Raw genomic sequence first — 25,827 nt, forward strand, 5'->3', positions numbered from 1 at the left:
TCACTGAGTTTGCCCTTGTGATTATGACAATTTAAAGCAGTCTGTGAATAAGCAAAGCAAACCTCCCCTTTGGGAAGAGCAAACCTCTGCTAAAGTTTGCCAGGGTACTGCAGCCTTCATGAATGTTGTGTTCACAGAAATGTAAAAAGCACACTGATTCTCCAGGGTGTGCGTGTCATCCTGTCCTTAAAAGCTTTCAGTATGAAAGGACTGATTTTACATTCTTACATAAAAACTGCACACATACTTTTACACAAATGCCCTAATCCTCATTAATACAGACATGTCCACAAGGTCACTTCAGTACGATTTGGAGTCTGTATGATTTTTTTCTCTTTTTTAATTTTGAAAGAAATCAATTTATTCAGAATTATGCATTAAACTGATCAAAAGTGACAGTAAAGATTTTCATGGTTACAAAAAAATCTATTTCAAATAAATCAAATATTAAGCAGCACAAATGTTTTTAACATGAACAATTATAAGAATAAGACACTAATAAGACATTTCAACATCAATAATTATAAGAATATAGCCCTATTCGGATGGGACTAGTTTTCTAAACTACGTTTGAGTTTCGATTCTTATCACCTGACGTCTGTGATTTTCATGCACCAGTTCGGACGGGACTAACATCTCCATGTTTTTTATAGAGGTGGGAGGGTCTGTTTTGGGCATCTGGGCGTTTCAGAGATCACGCGCTCTGTATGCGAGCGTTGCGTAGTCATTCGGATTGATTACCATTAGTATAAATCACACAAATGCCATGGTGAAGCTAAATGGCTAGTATAGCAAAACCATGTTAATGTGTGGTTATTTTACTTTTACTTTAGTTATTTATTTGTCGTAAACCCGTGTTTAATTTTCATAAAGGTACATATGTAATTAAAACATTATATAATTGAGTGCAGAAATGAACGCAAATAATTTTACCTGACGCTGATATTACAATAGCCAGTTGTAACAGTTTACGTGCTCTTGATTTTATTATTATTTTAATTTAATTTTTTTTTTTCTTTGCAGGGAGGCAAATATATCAAATGTGCGCACTGTAAGAGCGTCTACGGTAATTCACGTTGGCCAAAACACACAAGGAAACGTGTTGTGAAAAAAATAAATTCACCGGCAATCACAGACATGGCATTCGGACAGGATTAGTTTTCTCAGAGGATCACTGAGTTTTCTGAAAAACAGTAGGTAATTTGCTCTGGAATTATTACAGAGGTTGTCTGAGAAAAACACAGACATGGCTGATTAAAATCACCAAGTACGTCTGTGAAACACAAATTTCTCTAACGACCCCCAGTAAAACTAGTCCCGTCCGAATAGGGCTTATGAAACAAGATACATGTATAAAAAATGTTTCTGAAACAGCAAATAAGCGCATTCAAAAAGAATTCGGATGGCTCATGTGATCCAAATTGTAAAACATTATTACAGTTCTTCCTCTATTCATGATCAAATGAATGCAGAATCTGTGAGAATAAGAAACAAAAAAAATCTTACCGATCCCAAACTTTTGAAAAGCACTTCAAACTAGATGAAACCACCACCGGACCATCTTAAGTTATCATAGTTAATCAAACAGAAATCACCTTTTTACACCGTATGTATATTAGGATTATGGATTACACAAATGTTTATGTCAGGATTCTTAGAGAGCCAATGAAACGACCAGCTCAGTTTGATGCTTGCAGAGCATGAAGCAGCATATTTGCCAGCAGCAAGATCACTCTCTTTTTTCAGCCTCTCCCTCTCTAGCATGAGAACTGCGTCACGCTTTAGTAGTCATTTAGTTTGCCATCTAAAAAACCTGCAGAGACAACTTGTGTTGGTCTAGCCATGGTTAAAGCTTGTATTTGTATCCTGAGAGGATGTTCAGGACCAGAGGGAATCCCTGCCAGATCTTGTCTTTTCTGTCCAGCAATTAGTCCTGATGAATATCTCCAGGAAGAACAGTGCCAGCTCTACAAAGCATTTAAATGACTGTTATGGCAGCAAACACATCAATACTGCCCTTAGAGTTCTGTTCGGTGTGTGATATATTACTGTCAATACAGCCATAAAAAGGTCTGTTTGATCTGGCATGAGCGTGTATTTGTGTCGGCGATTGACCTTAAAAGTGTGAGTCATGAAGTACTTGTTCAAGAGCAGATAACACTGAACACTTCATCCAGTATGTGACTGAATGAGTGTGTGTGTAAGTGACCTTGCTGTACCATCTGTTACGCTATGAGATGTAGACCAAGCTATAGGTCTGGGCCTCAAAGTACAGAATAAATAATCTGATTATGGCACTCAGGGATTAGCTCCTCCTGAATAATCTCCATCACAAAAAAGCCAGACTCGCTGAGTTTTTTATGTGAATACCAGACATAAAAGAAATCTTTAATCAAAAACCTGAGGAAATCCAATTATCTAATCAATAAAATATTCAAAATAATTATTTATTGTATGTATAATGTTTATTGCATATGCCTAATGTCTTCTTTATGTGTACATAAATTCATGTCAGAATATTTCAATGTATTGTTTATACTAGTGGTTACAAGTGGTTCTTCACCAGGGGGCCCGGACCCACTAGGGGGCCTCAGCACAGTTGCTATGCCATATTTCTTATTTTAATTTATCCCCTCAAATAAACATTTTTAGTTAAGAAAGAGATTTCTTGAAGTTCTTTGACAACCTGGATATATGGGAATTTAAAAAATGTGGTCTCAAGACCTGGAAAAGTCATGGTAAAATCCTAAAAAATAAAACAAAATAATAGTCAAGCAAATAATATATATATATATATATATATGAAGAGTTCATTTGCAAAAAAACGATAAATGCCAAAAAATTGAGCTGATTGTTGTGCATTATTCTCCACATATAGTGCGATCTGAACCCTAAACACGTTTTGTCAAAAACGCCTGTATTGTCCACTTTCAAAGCATCACAAGTTTACGTTTTACTGCAGAAGCCAACAATTGCCCTTGTTGTTTTTGAACAGAAGCCGGTAAGTCCATTTTAGCGAATCAGCGCACTGTATTCAGGTCAGGTGACAAGGCTACTTTCACTTTGAAAAGATGTGCTAGCTGAGAGGAGTTTCGTCAAAGCTGACTTAAAGTGATCGAGGATGGATAATTTCGACAAACTTGATGAACCTGTGATATCTTCTTCAGGGCGTAAAAGGAAAATAAAAGCTGAAATGTTTTCATGGAACCTTGAAAAAGCAACGCGCTACAATGGTGAGGGAAAAGCTCCATGTATTGCGTGTAATCACATCCATAAATCTATGATCACAACAACAAGCCAGGCAACAGTTTGCCAGGCATCTACATTGTTATCTGAGGAGATTACAAAGATTAAACAAGTGTTTTTTTTAAACTCTAAAACATGAAATGTGGAGTTATCTGCTTTTGCCAAAAAACGACTGTTGGAGTTATCCGCTTTTGCTATAAAACTAACGTTTAATATGTATAAAAAAACATACTTTCAATTAACTTTAATTTTGTAAATTGCCTGTATTTGCTTAGTTATTATTACTTAATCAAAACAATCCAACTGCTGTTTGATTTATATTACTTGGAATGTGCAATAAAAAAAAAAAAAAAACTTGATTTCTGAAAAAAAAAAAAAAAAAAAGTGATCGGTTTTTGCAAATCAACTCTTCATATATATATATATAATTTTAATATAATATAATGTATCTTTTATAATATAATACATTTATAGTTACAATTTTTTATAGCTATGTTAAGAACAAAAATATTTTGTGTAGAAATTGATATTTGTAAGGAAAAAAACTTTTAAAAAACTTGTGCCATCACAAATTACTATAAGTCATTTAAATTCATTGATTAATAAATAGGTAAATGCTGAAGAACATTCAGTTATTGGAATTATGGACTTTATTTTTTTATTTAATATACGGACACTCATAGTTTGAGAATCTCTGGTTTAAACCAATGGAAAAATTACAACAACAACAAAAAAATCCTTAATCAATAAAGAATATTGAGATTAAATAATTACAATGAAGAGATGATTTAATTCCTTTACCCAGAATCCATACATTACTGCACAGCTCAACACACACTGAGACACACACATACACACACTCACATTCAGAGGATTTAAGAAAAAAGAAAAGAAAAGAAAAGAAAAGAAAAGAAAAGAAAAGAAAAGAAAAGAAAAGAAAAGAAAAGAAAAGAAAAGAAAAGGTTTCAATATAATTTCATTTGGTCGGCGCTTTCTAAGATTAACTTTAAACAAAATCTATAATCCTTCTTGTTAAAGTATTACCTCTATATCCCCTCCTGTTATTCTCTATCCATTATTCTATCCTTCCATCTGTTTATTCTTCATCCACTCAGCCCAGCAGAACCAATCAGCTTTGCCAGAGTGTGGGGCATCTGTGTGCATGTTCTTGATTGAAACAATAAATCACTGTCTCAAACTACAGTCACAGCAGGGCACACAGATTCTTCACGTCTCAAAAGGGTTGTCCAAGGATTCCTCTCTTTATCCTGTCTCACACAGACATACTGTACACACTTCTTTAGCAGTTTCTCTTGCCATTTCATCACTTTTATCTACCTAGTTAGTACTTTGTCATATTCTCTCTGACGTCTGACACTTATTGTTCATTACAGCTCTAGTAAAAGCAGAGCTGATGGTCAGCTGTGCCCCAGAAGAACTATCATAGTTTTTTATTTAACACACATACTTATTACATTTCAAATTTGCACCTAACTTACCTGTACATACTGAATTGTCTATTTTGTATATTGTGTTTGTGCTATTTTGCATATTGTCCATTTTGTATATTTGTACATTATTATTATTATTTATTTTTATTATCTGTGTCCTGTCCTGTCGCTGTCATTCTGTCGCACTGTGGAGCTACTATCACTAAAACAAAAAAAACATACCTGGCAATAAAGCTAATTCTGATTCTGAATTCCCTCCGTCAGAATGGACTGTTCTTTCTCTGCTTCTCAAACAAAGGAATGCATGAATAAATGATGGTGTGGTGTGGATGTGTAACCTGAACCAGGCCCTCCACACATGTCCCCACCGATGGAACTGAGGGGGCAGTTACACTACATCAACACTGGGGAAAGAGGAGAAGAGGGTAATCTGACCTTGAGTACCCGCTCCACTCACAGACGTCCCATGGACAGAATGTGATAATGAGACCTAACAAATCCAATCCAACACTTACAGCCGAAATGTGTCATTTTATGGAAAGACAACTATCAGTAAACCACTTTTAAGTTGACTTAAAGGTGTAATCAGAGTGCAGAAATTACATTCTTCACTTTTAACCCCTTACAACAACGAATCTTTCATACCCCTATATGTGGTCCAACAGCATTGATCCACTGAGTCGGTAGGTATAAGATGCGTATGATTCCATGATTCCGGGGGTGTTTCCATACACAGTCAATTAGCTAAAAAGCCTCTGTAATATCAATCCTATAGTAAAGTCATATTAGGTGCAGCTATGAAAGGCTCTATTTATTGATTATGTGCTCAACTGAAGGTGAAACATGACGATCCGGATGTTATACAGGATGTTAACTCTGTTCAGGACGTAATGTTCTGATGTATTGATTAATTACATTATTAAATGCAGAACACAATCTATGCACTTTATACACTTACATTTACTGTATATACTTTAATTTACTATACACACACACATATTTATGTAGCATTTTTCTTTTAAACATTCTATTCATCACTGCATTCATTATAATCATTCACTGATTCTACATCATGAAACCAAATTCACCAGTACTAGTAAACTTACCCCATCCTAAACATAATACAACAATGTCCTTACAAGCAAACCATCCAATAAGAGTCTGATTTGACCTTTTATATGATCTTATTAAATATGGCACTTCATTATGATCTAAATTGTGATTAGATGCACATTACGGACACCTCTGTGTCCTCATCTTTGGGCACTCGTTGTCCATACCATCTGTACCCAGGTAACCCATCCAACTCACCCTGGAAACACAAGCTCAGCCGGGCTAATTACACGTAACAGGATCTGTGCCCCTCCCCTCCTCCCGGCTACACCGTCCTGCTGCAGCACACCCCTCCCCTCCTCTTCCTCCCCTCTCACCGTCACTCACCTGCTATGTACATACTGGTGCATCATCATGTGTCTGAAGATGGCATGTAGCCTACATACTGTCATACAGCTGTTCTCTTTCTTGGGTTAATGAAGCAATATTTACACAGTTTTACACTGAATTAATTATCATTATAGACATACTCATATGTAACCGATTAAAGTTAAGTTACTACAACCAATTTACATTCTTCAGACTTATAAGTTATTTACTTGTTGATGGCTGTTCTTTTCAAATGGCAAGACTCTTCTTCATTTAATAAGTTAATTATTTATTTGGTTTTACAATCAAATATATATGCGTGTGAGGGATTGACAATTACTTTCAATTAAATTTTTCATGGTTTTTGTCTGAGACCTTCATTTCTAGGGTCATCTTTTATGTTGCACAGAAGAATTAAAGTCTTGGAACTACATGAAGATATGGTGACAGTTTTGTATTTTGTATGAACTATCCCTTTAAGAGCCCATTTGATCTCTACGAATGCATGACCTCGATGAACTTTATTTCACTTCATCTATTCACTTTCCGTATCCGCATCTCGTGCCTATCACAGGCCGGTACAGGGAATTTCCACTCGCGTGGCCCCGCCTCGTGTTTGACGCAGAAAGCGGCCTATAGGGAATCAAACAGCTGGGATGCTGATGGTGCTGCATTGCCACGAGCATCACTGCGACAGCAATCGGCACGATACGCAGCAGCGACGTTAAACTAACCGCTGTCAAACTTAAAGGAAACTGCGCGAAAGTAACCAGTATGTCTGTTACTATCCATCCCGTTTAACCAGGTAAACTCACACGCAATCGCTCGGATTAATCCATGACTTGGCAAAAGTGTTTGCGTAATCATTTTAGCGCAGCTCGTACGCTGCTAGTCATCTGTTTTGACGCATTCACTGCAGCGCGTCTGTGACATTCAGTACTGCGATGTTTAAATGTCTCGGACATTTTCTGCGTAAAAAGCTAGCTTTAGCCGGTCTCAACGGCTATAAACTGCTTCAGCTGCTCGACACCGGCATGAACTGCTGCCACGGGATGCATCTGCTTACTCACCCCGCCATACGCACGTCTTTCTGATCATAACATGATAAAACCTCGACGAGGAGGCAAACTACGCAGCTCAGTCTGACATTGCCCCCCCCCACCCCACCCGCATCGCGGTTACACACTGTACTTTGATGATTCCCCATTCGACGCATTCAGATTCGACCTTTTCGGGTCATCATTCAGAGTGAATCTATTAAATCTGTCCTGTCAGTGAGTACCCGCGCGAGGTTATATCACAGATGAAGGAAATAAGCCGGTTGAAGCACAGATTCCCGGTAACCGCATTATGACGCATGGATTTCAGCGATGGACCGACTCTGAGGTGTGTGTGTGTGTGTGTGTGTGTGTGTGTGTGTGTGTGTGTGGACACCAGTCACTTAAACACACTCACAAATGCCGGTTGTGTCCATAAATACAAAGATAATTCAAATTCACATTCAGTAGGCTGCATCCAGATTAAGTGTTCAGTGGTGCTGAAGGGGAGAGAAACAGTCCTAAAACATGTAAAAAACAATCTGACAAACAACTTTTGAGCATAAATAAGTAGAAACCGACATCACACAATTATAATGCAAAGACGACATTACGCAGCGCTGCCCTTTAGAAAGTCTTTAACTGCATAACCCGATTAAACTGGCACGTGAAGGTTACTAAAATAACTGTTGCCTGGAGATATTATATCATTCAGACAACACCGACAAGCTTTCAATTAAGATGTAAGGTTATCTGCGTATCCGCCGACTATGACGACAGCATCTAAAAGTTTGAAAAAGCAGTTCCTTTGTATTTGCTGCTCACCATCCATAACCTATAATAACTATTTCAGATTTGTAAGGTATCATTTGTAGCGTGTTTCCAGAACGTCCTGTCCCGCCAGTTTGTCGCAGTCTCGAAATCCGCATATAAATCAATGTCATTCTGTCACTTTACGAATGACGATGCCTTTTGCAGCATTTAAATAGTTTGCTTAATAGGTTGAAATTCATTGAAATTCTTTTTCTGTTTGCTGTGGTGCAGTAAAAGAGAGATGTCGGTCTTACCCCCATGATTGCGCAGTCAGTCTGTTCTCTTCAGGTAATATGAGAGTGATGGAGACAGCGGCAGCCTTTCACGAAGAGAGAATGTCAGTCATCAAAAAGGATCTTAAGAAAGACGAACAATTATACTTGCTTTAAAAACTTTGTTTCAGTGCTTTACCTCGGCTGAGGGACCTAATGCGCGTAGCCTATACTTTCACGTCAAGGTATAAAAGAAGCTAGGCAACATTAAGTTAATGAATCTGTCAACTTTGTAGAGATTAAACAAATTAAATGTTCAAATGAAATTCGACGGCGAGGCGGTGCATTTCGCAGGGGATGCCGGTCTTGTGCACTGCTCTTGGTTGCGATAACGCCGGCAAAACTAAGAAGCCTCACTGCTGCCTTTTTTATGGTCTGATGTCCCTCCGCGGCACCGCCAGATGCCACACCACTCCGCCTGGAAAGAAGCGCCGGTGGATGTGAGAGATGCGCTTCTCCATCTGACCGACCTCATAAACGAGTACCTCACGAGAAACGCCCAAATTTACGCTCTCGGCCTATAGACGCACGCACACCTTAATATCGACGTGTCATCGGTCCAATCAATGCGCAGGCAGCAGGTGCATGTCACCAATCGGAAGCGGCCAAAGCTCCTCCTGCGGTACTGCAGAATTCCAAAGGTGACAGTCGTACAGCATCATCGTGTGCTCGAAGAAAATCTCTTTTTTGATAAAATGGACTAAGAATGAGCCAAGTCATAATCGGTGTGATTGCATGATTAATGTATTGTAAACGTGTTTGGTTATTGTTGTTTCTGAGTATTTTGTTATAAATGTATTAAATGTGTCATAGAATGTGAAAACATCTGCAGTTCTAGCCGACACTGCAGTAGGCCTTAAGCACACTATGTTCAGTATGTGAAAAACTGTCCCATCATACTTTAATACTGTAATATCTTAGCAAGTTTTTTTAATACTCTGTTTTATGTATATTACAATTTATTGTGATTCTACAGTTATCAGATTGATTTAATGCACCAGTTTTGATCTATTCATTATTTGTGGTGCATGTCTGTATTGTATTGTTTATTGCACTCTGGAATAATGAAAGATTTTTGGAGCTTCTTTATATAAGAATGACTAATGCATCACCTATAAAAAAAATATGCTATGCTTCATTTTATACATATACATTGATATATACTTCATTCTGCTCATCATCTATTCTTCTTTTTTCTTTACTTTCCTATACCAAACACCTTAGTTAACATCTATCTTTGTCAATCTGAATTTTATTTCACCAATGATATGTATTAGCAGCATCCAGGAGTACAGATGAACATGTTAACTGCAAGAGTAGCTTCATACTGATTTGCAGTACATTGAGACAGAACAGATGACTGCACACAAAATGTAACAAGTTCATTAGAAAGAGAGGAAGATGGAGAGAATTAATTAAAGTGTGACCTCAGACTCAGTGACCCTGGAAAGTTGAAGCTTACAAAGCAAACACATGCTGTTAACTTAAAATAACACATGCCCTTTAAGTATTGTCTCTTAAAGGACATAAGTACAGATTTCACGTGCTAAAGAAAACATATGCATAAATATCAGGTCATGTATAATAGACTGACAGTTTTTAATCACAGCTATGCTACGGTATCTGGATACAGGAAACACCTTGTACTCCAGACACCAAAGCTGCCAAAAATTACAGATGCTTAACAGCATCTTGCTGGCTGCTTGACTTTCATCTTAAGCCTGGAATACATGCACTACACGATTTTTGCCCCTATTTCCCCCTGATTTTACAGTCTGAACAAGTTGACGCTAGTTGAGGAAAGTCAGAGCCAGTCTGCAGATTACATCTGACAGATTCCACAGAAAATTGCGTAGTTTATGAAGGTCACAGACTATGATTTTTTAGCTTCAGACTTTGATTCTATCCAGTCGAAGGATATCAAACATGTTTGATATTTTCAGCCGATATTAGAACACGTATGTTTTCATATGTCCTGCGTCTCCTAGCAACAAGGCGCATGTTTCTGCGTGAGTTCATTGTGATCGGAACAACTTTAAAGTCCGGTAGTGTGTTATGCCCAGTTTTCATTTGTCACTATTTACAAAGTCAGTAAGTGTATGATGCCTAATGTTTTAAAAATCTGTTCAGATTTTAAAAGTCGTGTAGTGTATTCCAGCCTTTAGTCAGACCCACCATCTACAGATCCTTCACTGCTAATGTGCATGACATAGTCTTCCAGTGCAGTAAGACATACTCTAAACATATGACCAACATTGACAAAATTCACGCAGCTCATTACAATAACTACATTTTTGATGTTCAATTACTTGTTAGTAAACGCATAGGGTTTAAAAGAATATACTCCATGTCAGCCACAGAAGAAACAAAAACCAGATTCAATCATTGACTCCTATATAAACACATTTAGCACACACACATACAGTAGCCTATATAGGGCCATTGGGTTGATTTGCAATGGAAAGTGATTCTGTAATATATGTAATATTGGTTAAACTTGCTACGACACCCACATTATTTGCTTTGAAAAAAAAACAACCTGTAAAGCAGTGTCTATACAGAATACTGGTATTTAGCTTTATCTTGTCTTTTGAAAAGCAGAAAAAGTTAACTAAATTGCTTTTGGCAACATTTGATACACTGTTCATGTTTTAATCAATTGTGTGGCCCAGTTAAAGCCCCTTAAGGCTAATGAAGGCAGCAATGTCTGTGGCATATTACTGATAAAGTTTTTTCAGAATTTTTAAAGAACCAAAATGGCTGACACCATGTATGCTCTATCCTTCTTTAACCTTTGGCAACATCCCCCCCCCCTTGCTGCAGAGAGAAGTAGAAGGGGAAAAAAATCTCTGTCTCCACAGCAACAGCGGTCAGGTGATCTTATCTCTTAGTCATAATGCTGACTCAGAAAATGGGGGATCGAGGAGGCGAGGGAGACAGTCAAAGAAACCCTCATTTTAATCTGTGATAGTTACATCATGTGAAGTAGCGTGAGAACTGCTGCTAATTCCTGCATGTGAATCCCTCATAATCTCAAATCTGCTTTTAAATTTAAGATCTCTGAAGTGACCAGTATAGACAGGAGAGTGAAGGAATGACCTTTGACGAGAATAAGTACCCAAGAAGAGGTCAAGGATGGGGATCAGAATAAAAGGAGAATAAAATCAGCTGCTATAATGTCATTACATGTCAGTGTCAGTACAGAGTCAATGTAATGCAATTAGCATCTAACCCGAAGTGCAAATGCTTATAGTAAATTAGGTTCAAGCTGTAAATGTATCATCAAATATATTACTATGTAAATAATATATATATATATATATATATATATATATATATATATATATATATATATATATATATATATATACACACACACACACAAATATATATATACACATATTACATTGCATAGGCTATATAAAGTATATATGTGTGTATAGAATTTATAAAACTTTTTTTAAAAAGAAATGTACACATATTCTGTAAGGAAGCATTAAGTGACTGTGAAAACATTACAAGGTTACAAATGATTTCTACTCCATATTTAAATTCTGTTCTTTTAAACTTTTTAAGGATCCTGGAAAGATGTAGCCCATCACAATTTCCACAAAAATATTAAGTTGCATAATTGTTTTTAACTTTATTAATAATAACTTTAAATGTTTATTCAAAATCAAATCAGCATATTAGAATGATTTCTGAAGGATCATGTAACAATGAAGACTGGAGTAGAGGTGCTGAAAATTCTGCCTTTCCTTCACTGGAATAAATTACATTTCTAAATGTATTAAAACATTATGAAAACAACATTAATGTTAGCCATGTTTTAAGTTATAATAATATTTTACAGTATCACTTTTTACTGTGTTTTTGATCATATAAATGGAGCCTTTATTAGCATAAAGCCTTATTTTGGAGGTGGAATTTCTCTCTCTCTCTATATATATATATACATACAGTCATAAGAATTTAAAATGGGGGGAAATATCATTATGAAATAAATGTTTTTCTCAAATACACGTTGGACACAATTATTGGCACTCCTGGTAAAATATCTCTGAAGTATATTCCCATTCATATTTACAATTTTGAGCACTCCAGGGTGATTATGAAGATGAAATTATCCAGCCATGGCTTCCTTTTTCACAGAAATATAAATAGGAGGGAACACAAAGCCCAAATTCCCTTAATCATCCATCACAATGAGAAAAACCAAAGAATATATTTCTGATGTGCAGCAAAAGATAATTGAGCTTCACAAATTAGTGAAGTGGCTTTAAGAAAAGAGCTAGAGCAGTGAAAATTCCCATTTCCACCATCAGGGCAATAATGTTGAATAACTTCAACAGAAAATGTTACGAAACTGCCTGGAAGAGGATGTGTGTCTATATCGTCCTAATGCACATTGAGGAGGAGAGTTTGAGTGGCTAAAGACTCTCCAAGGACCACAGCTGGATAATTGAAGAAAAAAGTTGAGTCTCGGGGTCAGAAAACCTTTTTAAAAATGGTCAAACAGTACCTACATCACCACATGTTGTTTGGGAGGGTTTCAAGAAAAATTCTCCTAGCTCATCCCAAAAAAAAACTCCAGCATATTCAGTTATCAGACATGACTGGAACTTCAAATGGGGCTGGCTTCTATGGTCAGATGAAACGAAAAAATTAGCTTTTTATGTCAGATTAATAGTTTAATAGCTGACTAACACATTAAGTGTATTGAATAAAAGGGTGCCGTTAATTGTGGCCATTGTGTGTTTCCCCCCATTTTAAATTCTTATTATCCAATGAAAGGTTAGATTTTGTGAATTTTTAAAATAAAAGATCAAAAGGATTAACAATGCAGATTAATATTCTCAGCCGTCTTTGATTATATTTACCAAGGGTGCCGATATTTTTGGCCATGACTGTATATACAGTTTACACACACACACACACACACACAGAGAATGTTTAGATCAGGAATGTTACTTAAATCTAATCACCCACATTTGAAAATCAAAATCAAATCAAAACTCTGACTATAGTGACACTGTCAGAGACAAACAGTGAATCTAAAGGTGGCAGGAAGTTCCCCAAATAAGTTTCCTTAATGTAAACTGACAGAAAGTGTGAGTATATCAGCAGCAGCAGCTGTATTCTGGGCCAATTAATCATATGAACATGGTTTTGTGCTGCTTGACAGGGAACAGAACATTCTCTCCCAGGAGCGATGTGCTTTTTTTTTTTTTTTTACCAGGGCGCATCTTAAGTAACTGCACAGCTCTGATGCTGCGATGGCATGGCTGCTGACTCTGCAGTCTGTCGTGATGCTGCGGGAGCGTGAGGTTACAGTGCTCGATTCAGAAAGTCATGTGTTTACTGGGCCACTTTTGCTTTAAGAGGTAGAGAGCCAATCAGAAGGCCAAACAGTAAGAGTAGAGTGTCCTTGGAAACGAAGGGTGAAGTGAGGAGTGAAGTTCACAGCATCATGTATATCGGTAATCAAAACTGCATGTCAGTTCACAGAGATGCGAAATGAATTAGAGATAACGAATGTGAGATACAGAGACAGTTGGAGTATTAAGAGCACAGAGGTCTCTGCTACACACACGCTCAGACGTCATCCCCCTCCAGATTAAAGTGACCGTACACCATGTGTCCTCGTTGCATAATGACTTCCCTGAAAGGAGTAGAGGACAAGATAGGAATAGACCAGGATTAAGGAGAGGAGGACAGACATAAAAGAGGGGGAAAGAGAGGAAAAAAGAGAGGATGTGGGGGGGGGGGGGGGGGGGGGGGGGAAGAGGTTTCGAGCCAAGGGTTTTAAAACAAGCAATCAAGTTCAGATTAAACTCTTTGTTTCTGTCAGGCCTTTGTGTAAAATGTGACTCCAAATCCTCAAGGCTTTTGAGCTAACAATAAACTATATATGTCTTGTGCCACCGACACACTTAATGTGTCAGTCAGCTATTAAACTATTAATCTGACATAAAAAGGTCTGTTTATAAATCAAACATGCACTTTTCTCTATACAGAACCCTGGGGCTGCACTCTTACATTTTTTTTTTTTTTTTTTTTTTACAGTTGTAAATACATTCTTTATTCTTTTACATTTTTTACATTTAAGCCAGTGTGTTACTTGCTGTTTACTTAATTATTTGTGTAATTTAGAAGCAATTTTTGAGTCAAAATAGTTTCAAAGTGAAACCAACACCTATTTCTATTGTTGATGCAAAAACTTTAACTCCAGTGACTATGTCTCAGGATGTGTTTATTTTAGAAAGTCTGTTTCTGCTGACACGTTAAAGTCTTAGCTACAAAAACCCATTGAACATGTCCACCATTACTGCACATAAAAGAAGATACAGGTTGATCTTTAAAGGGATAGTTCACCCAAAAATGAAAATTCTGCTATTAATTACTTGCCCTCATGTCGTTCTAAACATGTGAGACCTTCGTTCATCTTTGGAACACAAATTAAGACATCTTTGATGCAATCCGAGAGCTTTCTGACCCTCCATAGACAGCAGAGGAACTGACACATTCAAGGACATCATTAAAATAGTCCATGTGACATCAGAGGTTCAACCATAATTTTATTAATTTATTAATTTACGAGAATGCTTCTGTGTGCAAAAAACCCCCAAAAATAACGACTTTATTCAACATTTCCTTCTCTTCTGTGTCAGTCTTTGATGTGCATTGTTTATGGGCCTCTCTGGGCCTTAAACATGGTCATTTGTCTATGCAGGGTCAGAAAGTTCTCGGATTTCATCAAAAATATCTTAATTTGTGTTACGAAGTTGAATGAAGGTTTTACGGGTTTGGAACGACATGAATGTGAGTAATTAATGACAGAATTTTCATTTTTGGGTGAACAAATAGAGGGGCATGTTGTCATAAAGGAAAGGAAGGAAGGAAGGAAAAGGAAAGGATGTGACGTGTGGCCAAGTATGGTGACCCATACTCGGAGTTTGTGCTCTGCATTTAACCCATCTAAGTGCACACACAGAGCAGTGAAAAGTGAACAAACACACATACACACTACCCGGAGCAACCAAAGCTATGGTGCCCAGGGAGCAGTTGTGGGTTCGGTGCCTTGCTCAAGGGTCTCACCTCAGTCATGGTATTGAGGGTGGAGAGAGCGCTAGACATTCACTCCCCCCACCTACAATCCCTGCCGGACCAGAGATTCGAACCCACAACCCTTGGGTTACAAGTTCGACTCTCTATCCCTTAGGCAACGACTGCCCCTAATTAATATATGGGGTAGTTGCAAAGCTATTAAACAGCCTAATGTAGGATAAAAAAAAAAAAAGTTTGAAACAAAAATAGCAGCAATTAAAAAAGGTACTGTATGAAATATTAAACCAGTATTTGGGCCAACAAATATTGTAATTAATGCATTTTAGAATTTGATAACATTTAACATATGTAAAAACTTACCCCATCCTATGAAAAATACCTTTGGCCTGAGCAGTTTTGAACCTTTCAGTTAAAATCCACCATGGTTATACAGTTGACTCCTGCCTGAATGTGTTAGTGTGCATGATGATGATGATGTTGTCGGATTTTATTTTTAGAAAGAAAAAAAAAAAGTAATATTTAGGTTATAAACACTCAAATGAATTGACTCAAAACCTTATAGTCCCTCCTATTTAGAATATTCAAATGTTGATGTGAAAAGGAATTTCTTCTATTTATTTTTAGTTTTCTGAAAGCTGCAGTAGAGGAGATGCAGTCTTTGTTCTTTTTTGTATCTCAGTCAGCTGAATGGAGAAGGAGGAGAGGAGAAAACAGATACCCCATGCTTGTTTTCCAGGTGCAGGTTCTCAGATTTTATTAGCATTAGGCTAGCATTTAGCACTATCTGAAACTGCTGTGTTGACAATGAATTCTGTGGTGATAAAGGACACATGCACGTGTGTACTAATACAGTAGCTCATTGATCATTGCTTATGATATTTTTTTCCCTTATTATTATGAAGTACAAGGTGTACAAATACACTCCACTGAAGATAATGTCACTTTTGCCCCATTAGTTTGAAAAAGTGCTGTGGCTATATTTTAGACGCATCATCATTTTCCCCTGTTTCTCTCTGTATTGCATATAAAAAAAAGCATAAAGACACACATACACAAGTACAAAATATCAAATCAGCATAATTTCGGTTGCCAGATTTGGCAGCATGTATGTGTGTGTTTCACACCTGTTCTAAGGGCATTTTATCGTACTCAAATTCTGTATATCAACACATATGCACCTTACAATTCAATGTTAGTCTATAGTGTAATCTCTGTAGGCTTCTGTCTCTGGGTAGAAGTGTGTGTAAAGTGTTGCGTGATGAATTTGATGAGGAGATTTTTCCTTCAACTTAATCCTGTCTTTGTGATAGCCCCATGCCCCCGATATATGCACAAGCAGAAAATTCACGATGTAAGGTAGTCTATAAATAGCAGCATGACATCACCGCCCCAACTCCACATCTGTTAGTCTGTTAGTCATGCTATTTATGCTTCACACACACACAAACACACTGATTCATACAAAAACATACAAGTTCCAGGCTCATAAATTGAGAAAAGATTTACAAAATGATGCTTTCAAAAGCAGTACGACATTCTGAATCAACCAATCAAATTGCCTGTAGTGAATGCATGTCTAAGAAAAAACCATATCATAAACATATGCATCTGACATCCAAGACAGAGAGCCTAATAATTTACTGAAACATAAATCTCAACATGAAGCAGAAATGTCCATACAACAAATCCTCTTTCTAAGGTCAAAGTCAATGGCAATTTCCAGTAAATATATATATATATATATATGTATGTATGTGTATATATATATATATATATATATATATATATATATATGCTCTCTTTTACACACACACACACACACACACACACACACACATTGAGTTTCTATGTTTTATACCCTACAGTGCCCTCCATAAGTATTGGAGCAGTAAAGACAAAATTGCTCTGTTGGCTGTGGAGTCAAGAATTTACAAATATGATTAAAAGATGAATATGAGACAAAACTACAGAATGTCACGTTTTATTATTAGCCGTTTCAACACATACATGTTTTACCAAATAAAAAAAAACAGCACTTTTAGAGTTCATCCCACTCATTGATGTGAGCATAAGTATTGGGACAGTTGAACATAAGGCAGATATAAAAGATTAAAAGCTATTATTTAGTTGCAGATCCCTTGAACACAATCACAGCAGTGAGTCTGTGACCCATAGACATCACCAGACTCTTGGTCTCATCCTTTGAAAGACTTTTCCCAGCCTTTTATGCAGCCAATCCCAATTGTTGCTTGTTTTGGGGAGTTTCTGCCTTTACTCTCCTCTTCAGCTGGTGAAATTCATGTTCAATCGGATTTAAATCTGGAGATTGACTTGGGCAATCTAAGACTTTCCATTTCTTTGCCCTTATAAATTCCTTGACTGAACTGGCAGGGTGTTTTGGGCCATTGTCCTGATGCAATATGAAGCACTTCCGAATGAATCTGGTGGGATTTTCTTGAATATTGGTAGGCAAGATGGTTTTGTACCCTTCCAAATTCATTCTGCTACTGTCATCATACATTAAGTCATCAGTAAAGTTGAGAGGGCCTGTTCCAGAGGCAGCCATGCATGCCCATGCCATGACACCACCTCCACCATGCTTTACAGATGAGGCTGTATGCTTGGGATCATTGCAGTTCCCTTTTTTTCTCCACATTTTTGCTTTCCCATCACTTAGATAAAGGTTCATCTTTGTCTCATCGGTCCATAAACACAGTTCCAAAACTCTTCTGGCTCACCTTTGTGCTTTTTTGCAAACTCTAATCTTGCTTTCTATTTTTGGTGCTGGTCAGAGGTTTGCATCTTGCTGTGTAGCATCTGTAATTCTGTGTCAATGTCTCCAGAGGACAGTAGATTGTCAGAGCATCACCCCAGCTTTCTGGAAGTTGTTGGTGATTTTACAGACACGTCTTTTAGGGTTCATTTTCACAGCTTTTATGATTTGTCTGTCATCAACTACTGTTGTTTTCTCAGCCGCTCAGGTCGTTGCTGGTGTCACTGGTGGTTTCCAAACTCTTGATTTGTCCATGCCCTTTGTTTTTACTAGAGCTCTAGCTTCCTCTTTTCTTTTAGCATCCAAATTGCTTGCTTTTCTCTCAAAGTCATCTCCCTCATCTTCATCCTGGTTTGTGTGTCATCATCGAATGCAAGATTCAGAATACAGAAGTAATGGATATAACTGATACGACACATTCCCTGTTTTTAATATCTGAAGAATTAATGCAACAGGACACAGCTGATCACTTAGAAAGACCCGTGAGGCAACTGTTCCAATACTTATGCTCACATCAGATGAAACTCTAAAAGTGCTGAACTTCTTAGCTGGTAAAACATGTATGCATTGAATCACCCAATAATAAAATGTGACATTCTGTATTTTTGTCTCATATTCATCTTTTAATCATATTTGTAAATGTCTTGACTCCACAGCCAACAGAGCAATTTTGTCTTTACTGTTCCAATACTTTTGGAGGGCACTGTAACTCAACTCCTCACACAAAACTTTCTGCTACTTTAGATTTTCAAAAAAGATCATTCTGTATTATTTGCTTGTTTCCTCATAGGGACCAAAAATGTCCCCACAAGGGGACATTTGGTCCCAATAATGTAGGGTATGCCACGTACACACACACATAAGACATTTTTATTTCATATTATTAACTTTCTCTTATGTCAGAGGCTGCCATTAAATTAATTTGCCTAATAAAAATGATGCTGAAATGAAAAAAAAAGTGTGTCCTTAATATTTTTTATTTTACATAAGCAGTTAATGTTAAAGGCCTAAATGTATCAAATCAATCCACAGTTATTTAATATTGCCAAATATTAATACAAAGTAGCTTCTATTATAATTGCTACTCTAGTATGCATAATTAAAACAGGTCAAAAATCTGGAGTGGGATATAGTTCACAATGATAACTTCCTTTTCCCTGTTGTGAAGACCGTTAGACCATGCTGGCTAAGGCTAATTTATGTTGGTTTTGTGCTGCTTTGGCCCTTTACCAGCATAGCCATCCTGTTTTTCACTATTACAAAATTAGCTGATCAAGCTGATTGACAAGCATTGTCATAAATCTAGCTTAACTAGCAAATCTTGCTTTGTCAAACCAAGTAACATATGCTTTTCATGACGTTCGACTTATTATTGAAACTTTCTTCTTTAACAATCGTCTTTTGAGCATGTGATTCATAACACTGCTTTCAGCATATATAAAGCAGTACACTTTAAATATATTTTAAAGACAATACAAGCAAGAGTTGTTTTCTTGACATTTTCTATTCTTTGTCCTCTAAGAATTACTAAAACAGTTGTTTAAAGTAGAATAAAGGAACCAGAATAATGAAGTGAACAAAACCACAACGTAATATACATCCTAATAAATGACTTTAAGAATCCTGGAGGGGACATCAGCACACTGGCATCCAAAACACAACATATGCTGGTGACCAGCAGCGCTGCTCTTTTCAGCAGAGCAGAAAGCACGAGGGAGGGAACAAAAGCGGATCCAATGTGATCTCATGAGTGCTGACTAATTATGTGGTTATCTCACCAGTAACAATGAACCATGTGGGCCCGAATTCACATGAGCAGGTGGACAAAACTCAATCCTCTACGATTGGACAATGTCCTTTTTACAGTGTCTTAAGACAACCACACAAAAATCAGTATTACAAATGTCCTACATGCCATTGTGCCAATTATATTATTAAATGATATTATTGTCTGATAGGTCTAAAAATATTTTTTTATAACAGTCCACCCAAAATGAAAATTCTGTCATTATTTATTCACCATCATGTCTTTCCAAACCTGTATGACTTTATTTCTTATACCCCAAAATAAAATGTTAAGCAGAAGGTTCCAGTTGCTCTTTTCCAGACAATGAAACTGAATGGTTCTCACTATCTACCATGTGACTGAATTCTAGTAAAATACCCCCACTCCTTTCTCTCACTCACCATTCTGTCCAGATGTCCTCCTCTCTCTCCTCTTTCGTCTTCTCCTCCTCTACTCCAGAAGCACCTGCCCGCCTCAGGGTCAGAGGTGAACCAAAAACAATGGAAAAAGAGAGAGATGTTTAGTAAATGATTCTGGTTGACAGAAGGCCTCTACTCTACTTTACTCTACATACAGAGAATAAGAGATCCTGTCCACTAAGCACCTTAAACAATCTGTCTAATCACAGCGACTATTACTTATCACACACACAGAGCACTATAGGGGGTCTACAGTCACATGACAGGAATATCATCCTTTTAGCAGGAAACAAGTAGTCTCAAAAGTAGTAAAGTGGGCCTGGTAGCTTCAAATACTGTGGAGTTATTATCATTTGCTATACAAATAACTTATCACATAGTTTCTCTCATGTCTTCGGTGTTGAAATTAATTGTGAGGCGAATTAAGAGTGCCTTGGATGCACAGTGCTATTAATATGACAAGTATAGTTGCTGCCTATGTAGAGCATTCCAAATCAGTCACTTATGAGGTTACGTTTCTGTTAGGTTGCTGCCGTAGGAAGCAGTGAAGAAGCCTGGTTTTGGAACAGAGCTATTGTGTTTATTTAACATGCACATGCACAGCGAGGCCTGTTTTATCACAGCTTATCACACACTTAAAATTTTAATAGGTGTGATTAGACTTACAGACGTGTCACTGAATGGAGAGCAGACTCTGTATTTATGAAACTTTATTTAGCAGCAATGTCTGGTTATCAAAAAGACGGTGGATTTGTTCGCAAATGGTGTACTCTCAATCTCAGTCTTGTGGCCTTCACCCACACACAGCCATAAAACGTTCACAGGACCGCAGGGTGTCCCATTTATCTTGGTACAGTATGATTTGCTATGCGCCATCAATGCACCCAACAGTCCATGTGGCAAAATGTCTGAAAAAAAATATTTTCTTAATCAGTATTTGTGCCAAGTTTTGCAAATATATACGGGCAAATTTGGCTGTTCTCTAACACATTTTTTAAAATTATATACAAGTCTATCTATCTAGATAACTAGATTTTTTAAAAAATGTTTAAAATAAGAAAAATTGTTTGCAAATGAGGTTAGAAAAATAAACACAATATTGCTAACTTGTCATAAAGATGTATTTTTTAAGTACATTTTTCTGGTGCTATCCCACAGTAATAATTAGTTCCTAAATATTTCTATTACTGTAGATGGTTTCCAAAGCTCATTCGACATCATATCTGAGCTTATCCCTCTCAAATCATGCCAGATTAGCACTGGACTGTGCGGCATCATACTTTCCTAAAGCACATACCTGGTGTTATTGTGAAGACTTCATCAGTCCATGAAATTCCAAAGACAAAATGTATTTATCTTCACAATCAATAATGAAAATGGAAAAACTTGCTCCGCCTCTATTGTGATGACATCACCTAGGCCATGCAGGTTATTTGATAATGTTAAATAATAGCCAAATAGCTATTTAGACATTAAGGTTTGGGTGCATTCCAATAAGATACGCCCACATTTCACAATCCAATCAATTCCCAGTGGATAAAATCAAGTCCTGCCCTATATTTTTAGTTCACTTCAAAATACATCACATTACAAAGGAAAACGTGTTGCGGATGTCATTTCATGTTGACTTTAAGCAACATAGTTGTGTTACCAATTATGTATGTTGAGTGTACTCTACTCTACTTGGAAACAGTCTTTACTCACCAACCATGACAACAGTGCACATGCTGCCATGCTCATCATAGTCAGACACATGGTTACAGACAGGAAGGGAGGAGTGGAGTTTGTCCATCAGACTGTATGAGCAAAGCAGAGACACATGCTAATAAGAGCACATTTGACTGTGATTGGCAGAGAGCAGGGAAGGATCAGAGGGAAGTGTACTCCACCTGCACCCTCTTTAACCTCCTTCTTTTATCCTTCTGTCCTCTCCGCCTGCCCATCCTCCTCACTTCTCATTTATTTTTAGACAGCTTAGTTGAGGAGAGGAGGATGATCCTGAGGCCTTCTGTATCAAGCGCATAGATCCTAAATGAATGATTGCATGTGAAACGGAATCATTTATCTGGGTCTTTTTATGGACACTTTTATGTCCTGGGGGTTGATTTTTATTCAATCAAACAGATTTCAACTAGTTTTATGCAGATCACTTTAAAAATGTTTCACAATGTCTTTGTCATTTATTTTGGTTACTTTTAAAATCCCTTTTATTTATATATGCATATTTTACCCATTTCATGCTTGAGGTGAAATGCCTACAAAATGAAAAACAAAAATAAATCAAACTAAATTTCACTATTTATTATATTTATTTATTTTTTATATTTCCAGTTCCAAAACAAGCTGTAATTTTGTCGAATTCTGCAAAAAGTGTGAAAATATTACTGTTACTGTTGGTACTAAGTATACATTGCTAGCTAAGAAATTAGCCTAAGCAAAAATAAGTTATTTTTGTGATTTTATAAAAAAAAAAAAAAAAAAAAAAAAAATTTCCATAAAATAAATGGAGTTTCTTTAGAATAAATTTCCATAACAAATGTTTTAAATGTGGTGGGAATGTTATATACAGTCTATATATTATACACAGTTCAAAATTAAATAAACTACTAAAAGTATTTGTTTATTTTATTTTATTTTTTTTTATTTTATTTTTTTGTTTAAGTCCAAAAGAGTAAAAGTGCCCATATTTAAAGAAACATCCATTTCTGTTAAATTTGAAGGCTGCTCCTCCTTGGTTTCTCGGTAATGAGACCATTTTTTTGTTCTGAAGGCAGTTCTAAATCCAGAACACAGCTGTCAAATTAATGACAAACCAACCCACCACACAGTTCAGAGCCAGACACTTCGTCCTTCTCGCTGTTGCTCTCACACGTTCTGTCTGTCTTCTGATGAGGCTGAGAATTGTTGCTGTGGTGATGTCATTGGTTGCCTAGCAACAGCTGTCCCTGGGCAACCCGCAACCAGGGCCTCAGCGGGAACATTTTGGATTATTTGGGGATGTCGAGTTCATCAGCGGTTTCTTGTAGCAATCTGCCAAGGTACGACATGAGACTTTATGTCAGAAGAGATCAGATGAAAAAAGCTACTGTGAGGTCCAAAGGTCCTCTGGTCAGAAGTTTTCAATTTCAAATTTGTATCCTATTCCTAATAATATAAAATAAAATAATCTAATGTAATCTATTAAATTACAAAAATGCTACATCAAAGCATTTTGACTTGTGGTCCCAGACTTTAGGACCCCACTGTATACATCTTATATGTATCTTCAAGGGATAGTTCACCCAAAATAGTTTATTCTGTAATTAATTACTCACCCTCATGTCGTTCCAAACCTGTAAGACCTTCTTTCATCTTCCGAACACAAATTAAGATATTTTTGATTAAATCCGAGAGCTTTCTGACCCTCCATAGACAGCAATGCAACTGACACGTTCAAGGCCCAGAAAGTAGTAAGGACATCGTTAAAATAGTCCATGTGACATCAGCAGGGACACAGATGGGATTTTTTAACTGGGGGGGACCAAGCTGGGGGGGGTTCTAGCTTCATAGTATTGCTGCTCCATAGCATAAACAGAGTATGTGCGATTGCGAATCTCGAAAGTTAAAGTGAAACTAAACAAAATCTCAGCATCCACATATAGGCAGGGCCGGCGCCAAGGGGGGGACATTGAGACACAGATCGTCCTCCTTAATCAGACAAACTTTAAGTTGGCTTGAGAAAGCCGGGCCAGACAGTTTGAAAAGTTTAAAAAAGTTTTAAGTTTGATGGTTTGCAGTCTGAAATAGTTTGAAGTTTAAAGTAGTTTTAAAAGCTTTTTGGAATGTTTTAAAGGCAATGCAGTCTGTCAAAAATGATGATTAGCAAGTTACTAGCATGTCACTAGCATGTTTCTAGCATGATTAGTATGTCGCTAGCATGATTAGCATACTACTAGCATGTCGCTAGCATGATTAGCAAGTGACTGGCATGTTGCTAGCATATTTCTAACATGATTAGCATGTCACTAGCATGTTTCTAGCATGATTTGCATGTCACATCAGTGGTTCAACTGTGATGGTATGATGTCACATGGACTATTTTAACGATGTCCTTACTACATTTCTGTGTCTTGAACATTTCAGTAGCATAGCTGTCAGGGTCAGAAAGCTCTCGGATTTCATCAAAAATATCTTAATTTGTGTTCCGTAAATGAACAAAGGTCTTACGTGTTTGGAACAAATTAAGGGTGCGTAATTAATTATAGATCCTTCATTTGGGGGTAACCTATCCCTTTAATATAAGATTATGGATTTCAAAAATTCATTCCTCAGGGTTTTCTATGGAATGGAAGTTTACTCTATGATTAATTATTTGTGCTCTTCTGAGGGTGTTTGTGGATCAGGGAGTAGGGTGTGAGAGCCTCTGGCTCTGGGCACCTTTCCGTCCAACAGCGAACATCCTCTGTCTTCAATTACTGCCAGTAAATTAACACACAGAGCAGTGCTGAAGGAGCTGATGGAAAAGCATCGGACACAGCATACAGTATTTCACCACATCCGAACAGCTGACCATAATTATGCTAAAAATCAATTCTCTCTTTGACACTTGCAGTTTGTCAGTAACTGTAAATCACTTGTAACACGTTTATTTTTGTTCCTACGCGATTTTGCCCATTTTAAGCAAAGAAAACATCGCATACCTGCACTGTTCGTACGATTTTAGACAGCAGTAAAGACTGCTGACTGGCCGCAGGGGTACTCGTTAGAAGACGATCTAACGACAGTTTTGAATAACTTTCTTTAGGCTGTAGTAAAAGTATATACCTGTTAGCAAGCAACCGCAATCCATGTTCAGCATTAAACGCCAGGTGATGTTTTCTGTGAGCGCGCGCCCTCCTGTGGTGTGATTTTAACACGCCACCGTCACAGCGTAGAAGACTGGCTGCAGTGAATATATTGTTGTTATTGTGCATTATACAGTGAGTATACTGTTGTTGTTGTATCTGTTTGTTTAGATACTTCTGGAACATGAAATGCGGTTGTATTTATCCTGGCTGTAACTGAGTGCCTATTGGTAAATGTTGTAGTAAAGGGCCAAAACAATAAAATAAATACTAAATGGTAATTAGATTATTACAGTTTGTATTAAATTACCACCAAATTATATTAGCATAAAATTAATGAAATTGTTATTACTTAAACGTAACTGATTGTAAACTGTTGTACTACTTGAACTACTACAACTGCAATATAGAGTGGTGAAAACGCTCCCTACGGTTTTTCCCCAAAATAACCACTGGATAAAGTCAAGATACATTTTTATTGCAACTATTGTCTACATTGACAATAGTGATGTAGAAGTATTCACCATGAAGCGTACACTGGTGATGTACCTGAGAGAAAACGGATTTCACAGTAAGTGATCTAATTTTCAGTAGTAAGAAAAAAGTGTTTTAAAGCTTGTCGTTTTGTAAAACATCACAGTAATACATGATATGAGAATAGTAAGGCCTGTAGATAGGGAGTAGGCTACATGTTATATTAGAAATTTATAATTATAT

The 25,827-nt window shown here is 37.0% G+C and overlaps 1 protein-coding gene across 12 annotated transcripts in view; it reads right to left on the reverse strand.

Moving 5' to 3' along the window:
* LOC306878451 (sodium/potassium-transporting ATPase subunit alpha-3) overlaps nt 1–25,166 on the reverse strand; it is a 51,392-nt gene extending 26,226 nt beyond the window's left edge. Inside the window, exons 1-5 of one of the 12 annotated variants that reach the window (XM_079430818.1) lie at nt 25,091–25,148; nt 23,109–23,317; nt 21,992–22,083; nt 20,270–20,333; nt 8,224–8,288 (exon numbers count right to left, since the gene is read on the reverse strand). In XM_079430818.1, the coding sequence (XP_079286944.1) occupies nt 8,224–8,229 (6 nt within the window). In that variant the 5' untranslated portion in view covers nt 8,230–8,288; nt 20,270–20,333; nt 21,992–22,083; nt 23,109–23,317; nt 25,091–25,148. Of the gene's footprint in view, nt 1–8,223; nt 8,289–8,380; nt 8,705–20,269; nt 20,467–21,991; nt 22,084–23,108; nt 23,318–25,090 lie in introns of those variants that run through there. The other 11 variants (XM_079430819.1, XM_079430810.1, XM_079430811.1 and 8 more) reach the window with 11 other exon arrangements.
* Between the last annotated feature and the right edge of the window lie 661 nt (nt 25,167–25,827).

The sequence above is a fragment of the Barbus barbus genome, assembly GCF_936440315.1.
Source record: "Barbus barbus genome assembly, chromosome: 12".
NCBI classification, from domain to species: domain Eukaryota; kingdom Metazoa; phylum Chordata; class Actinopteri; order Cypriniformes; family Cyprinidae; genus Barbus; species Barbus barbus.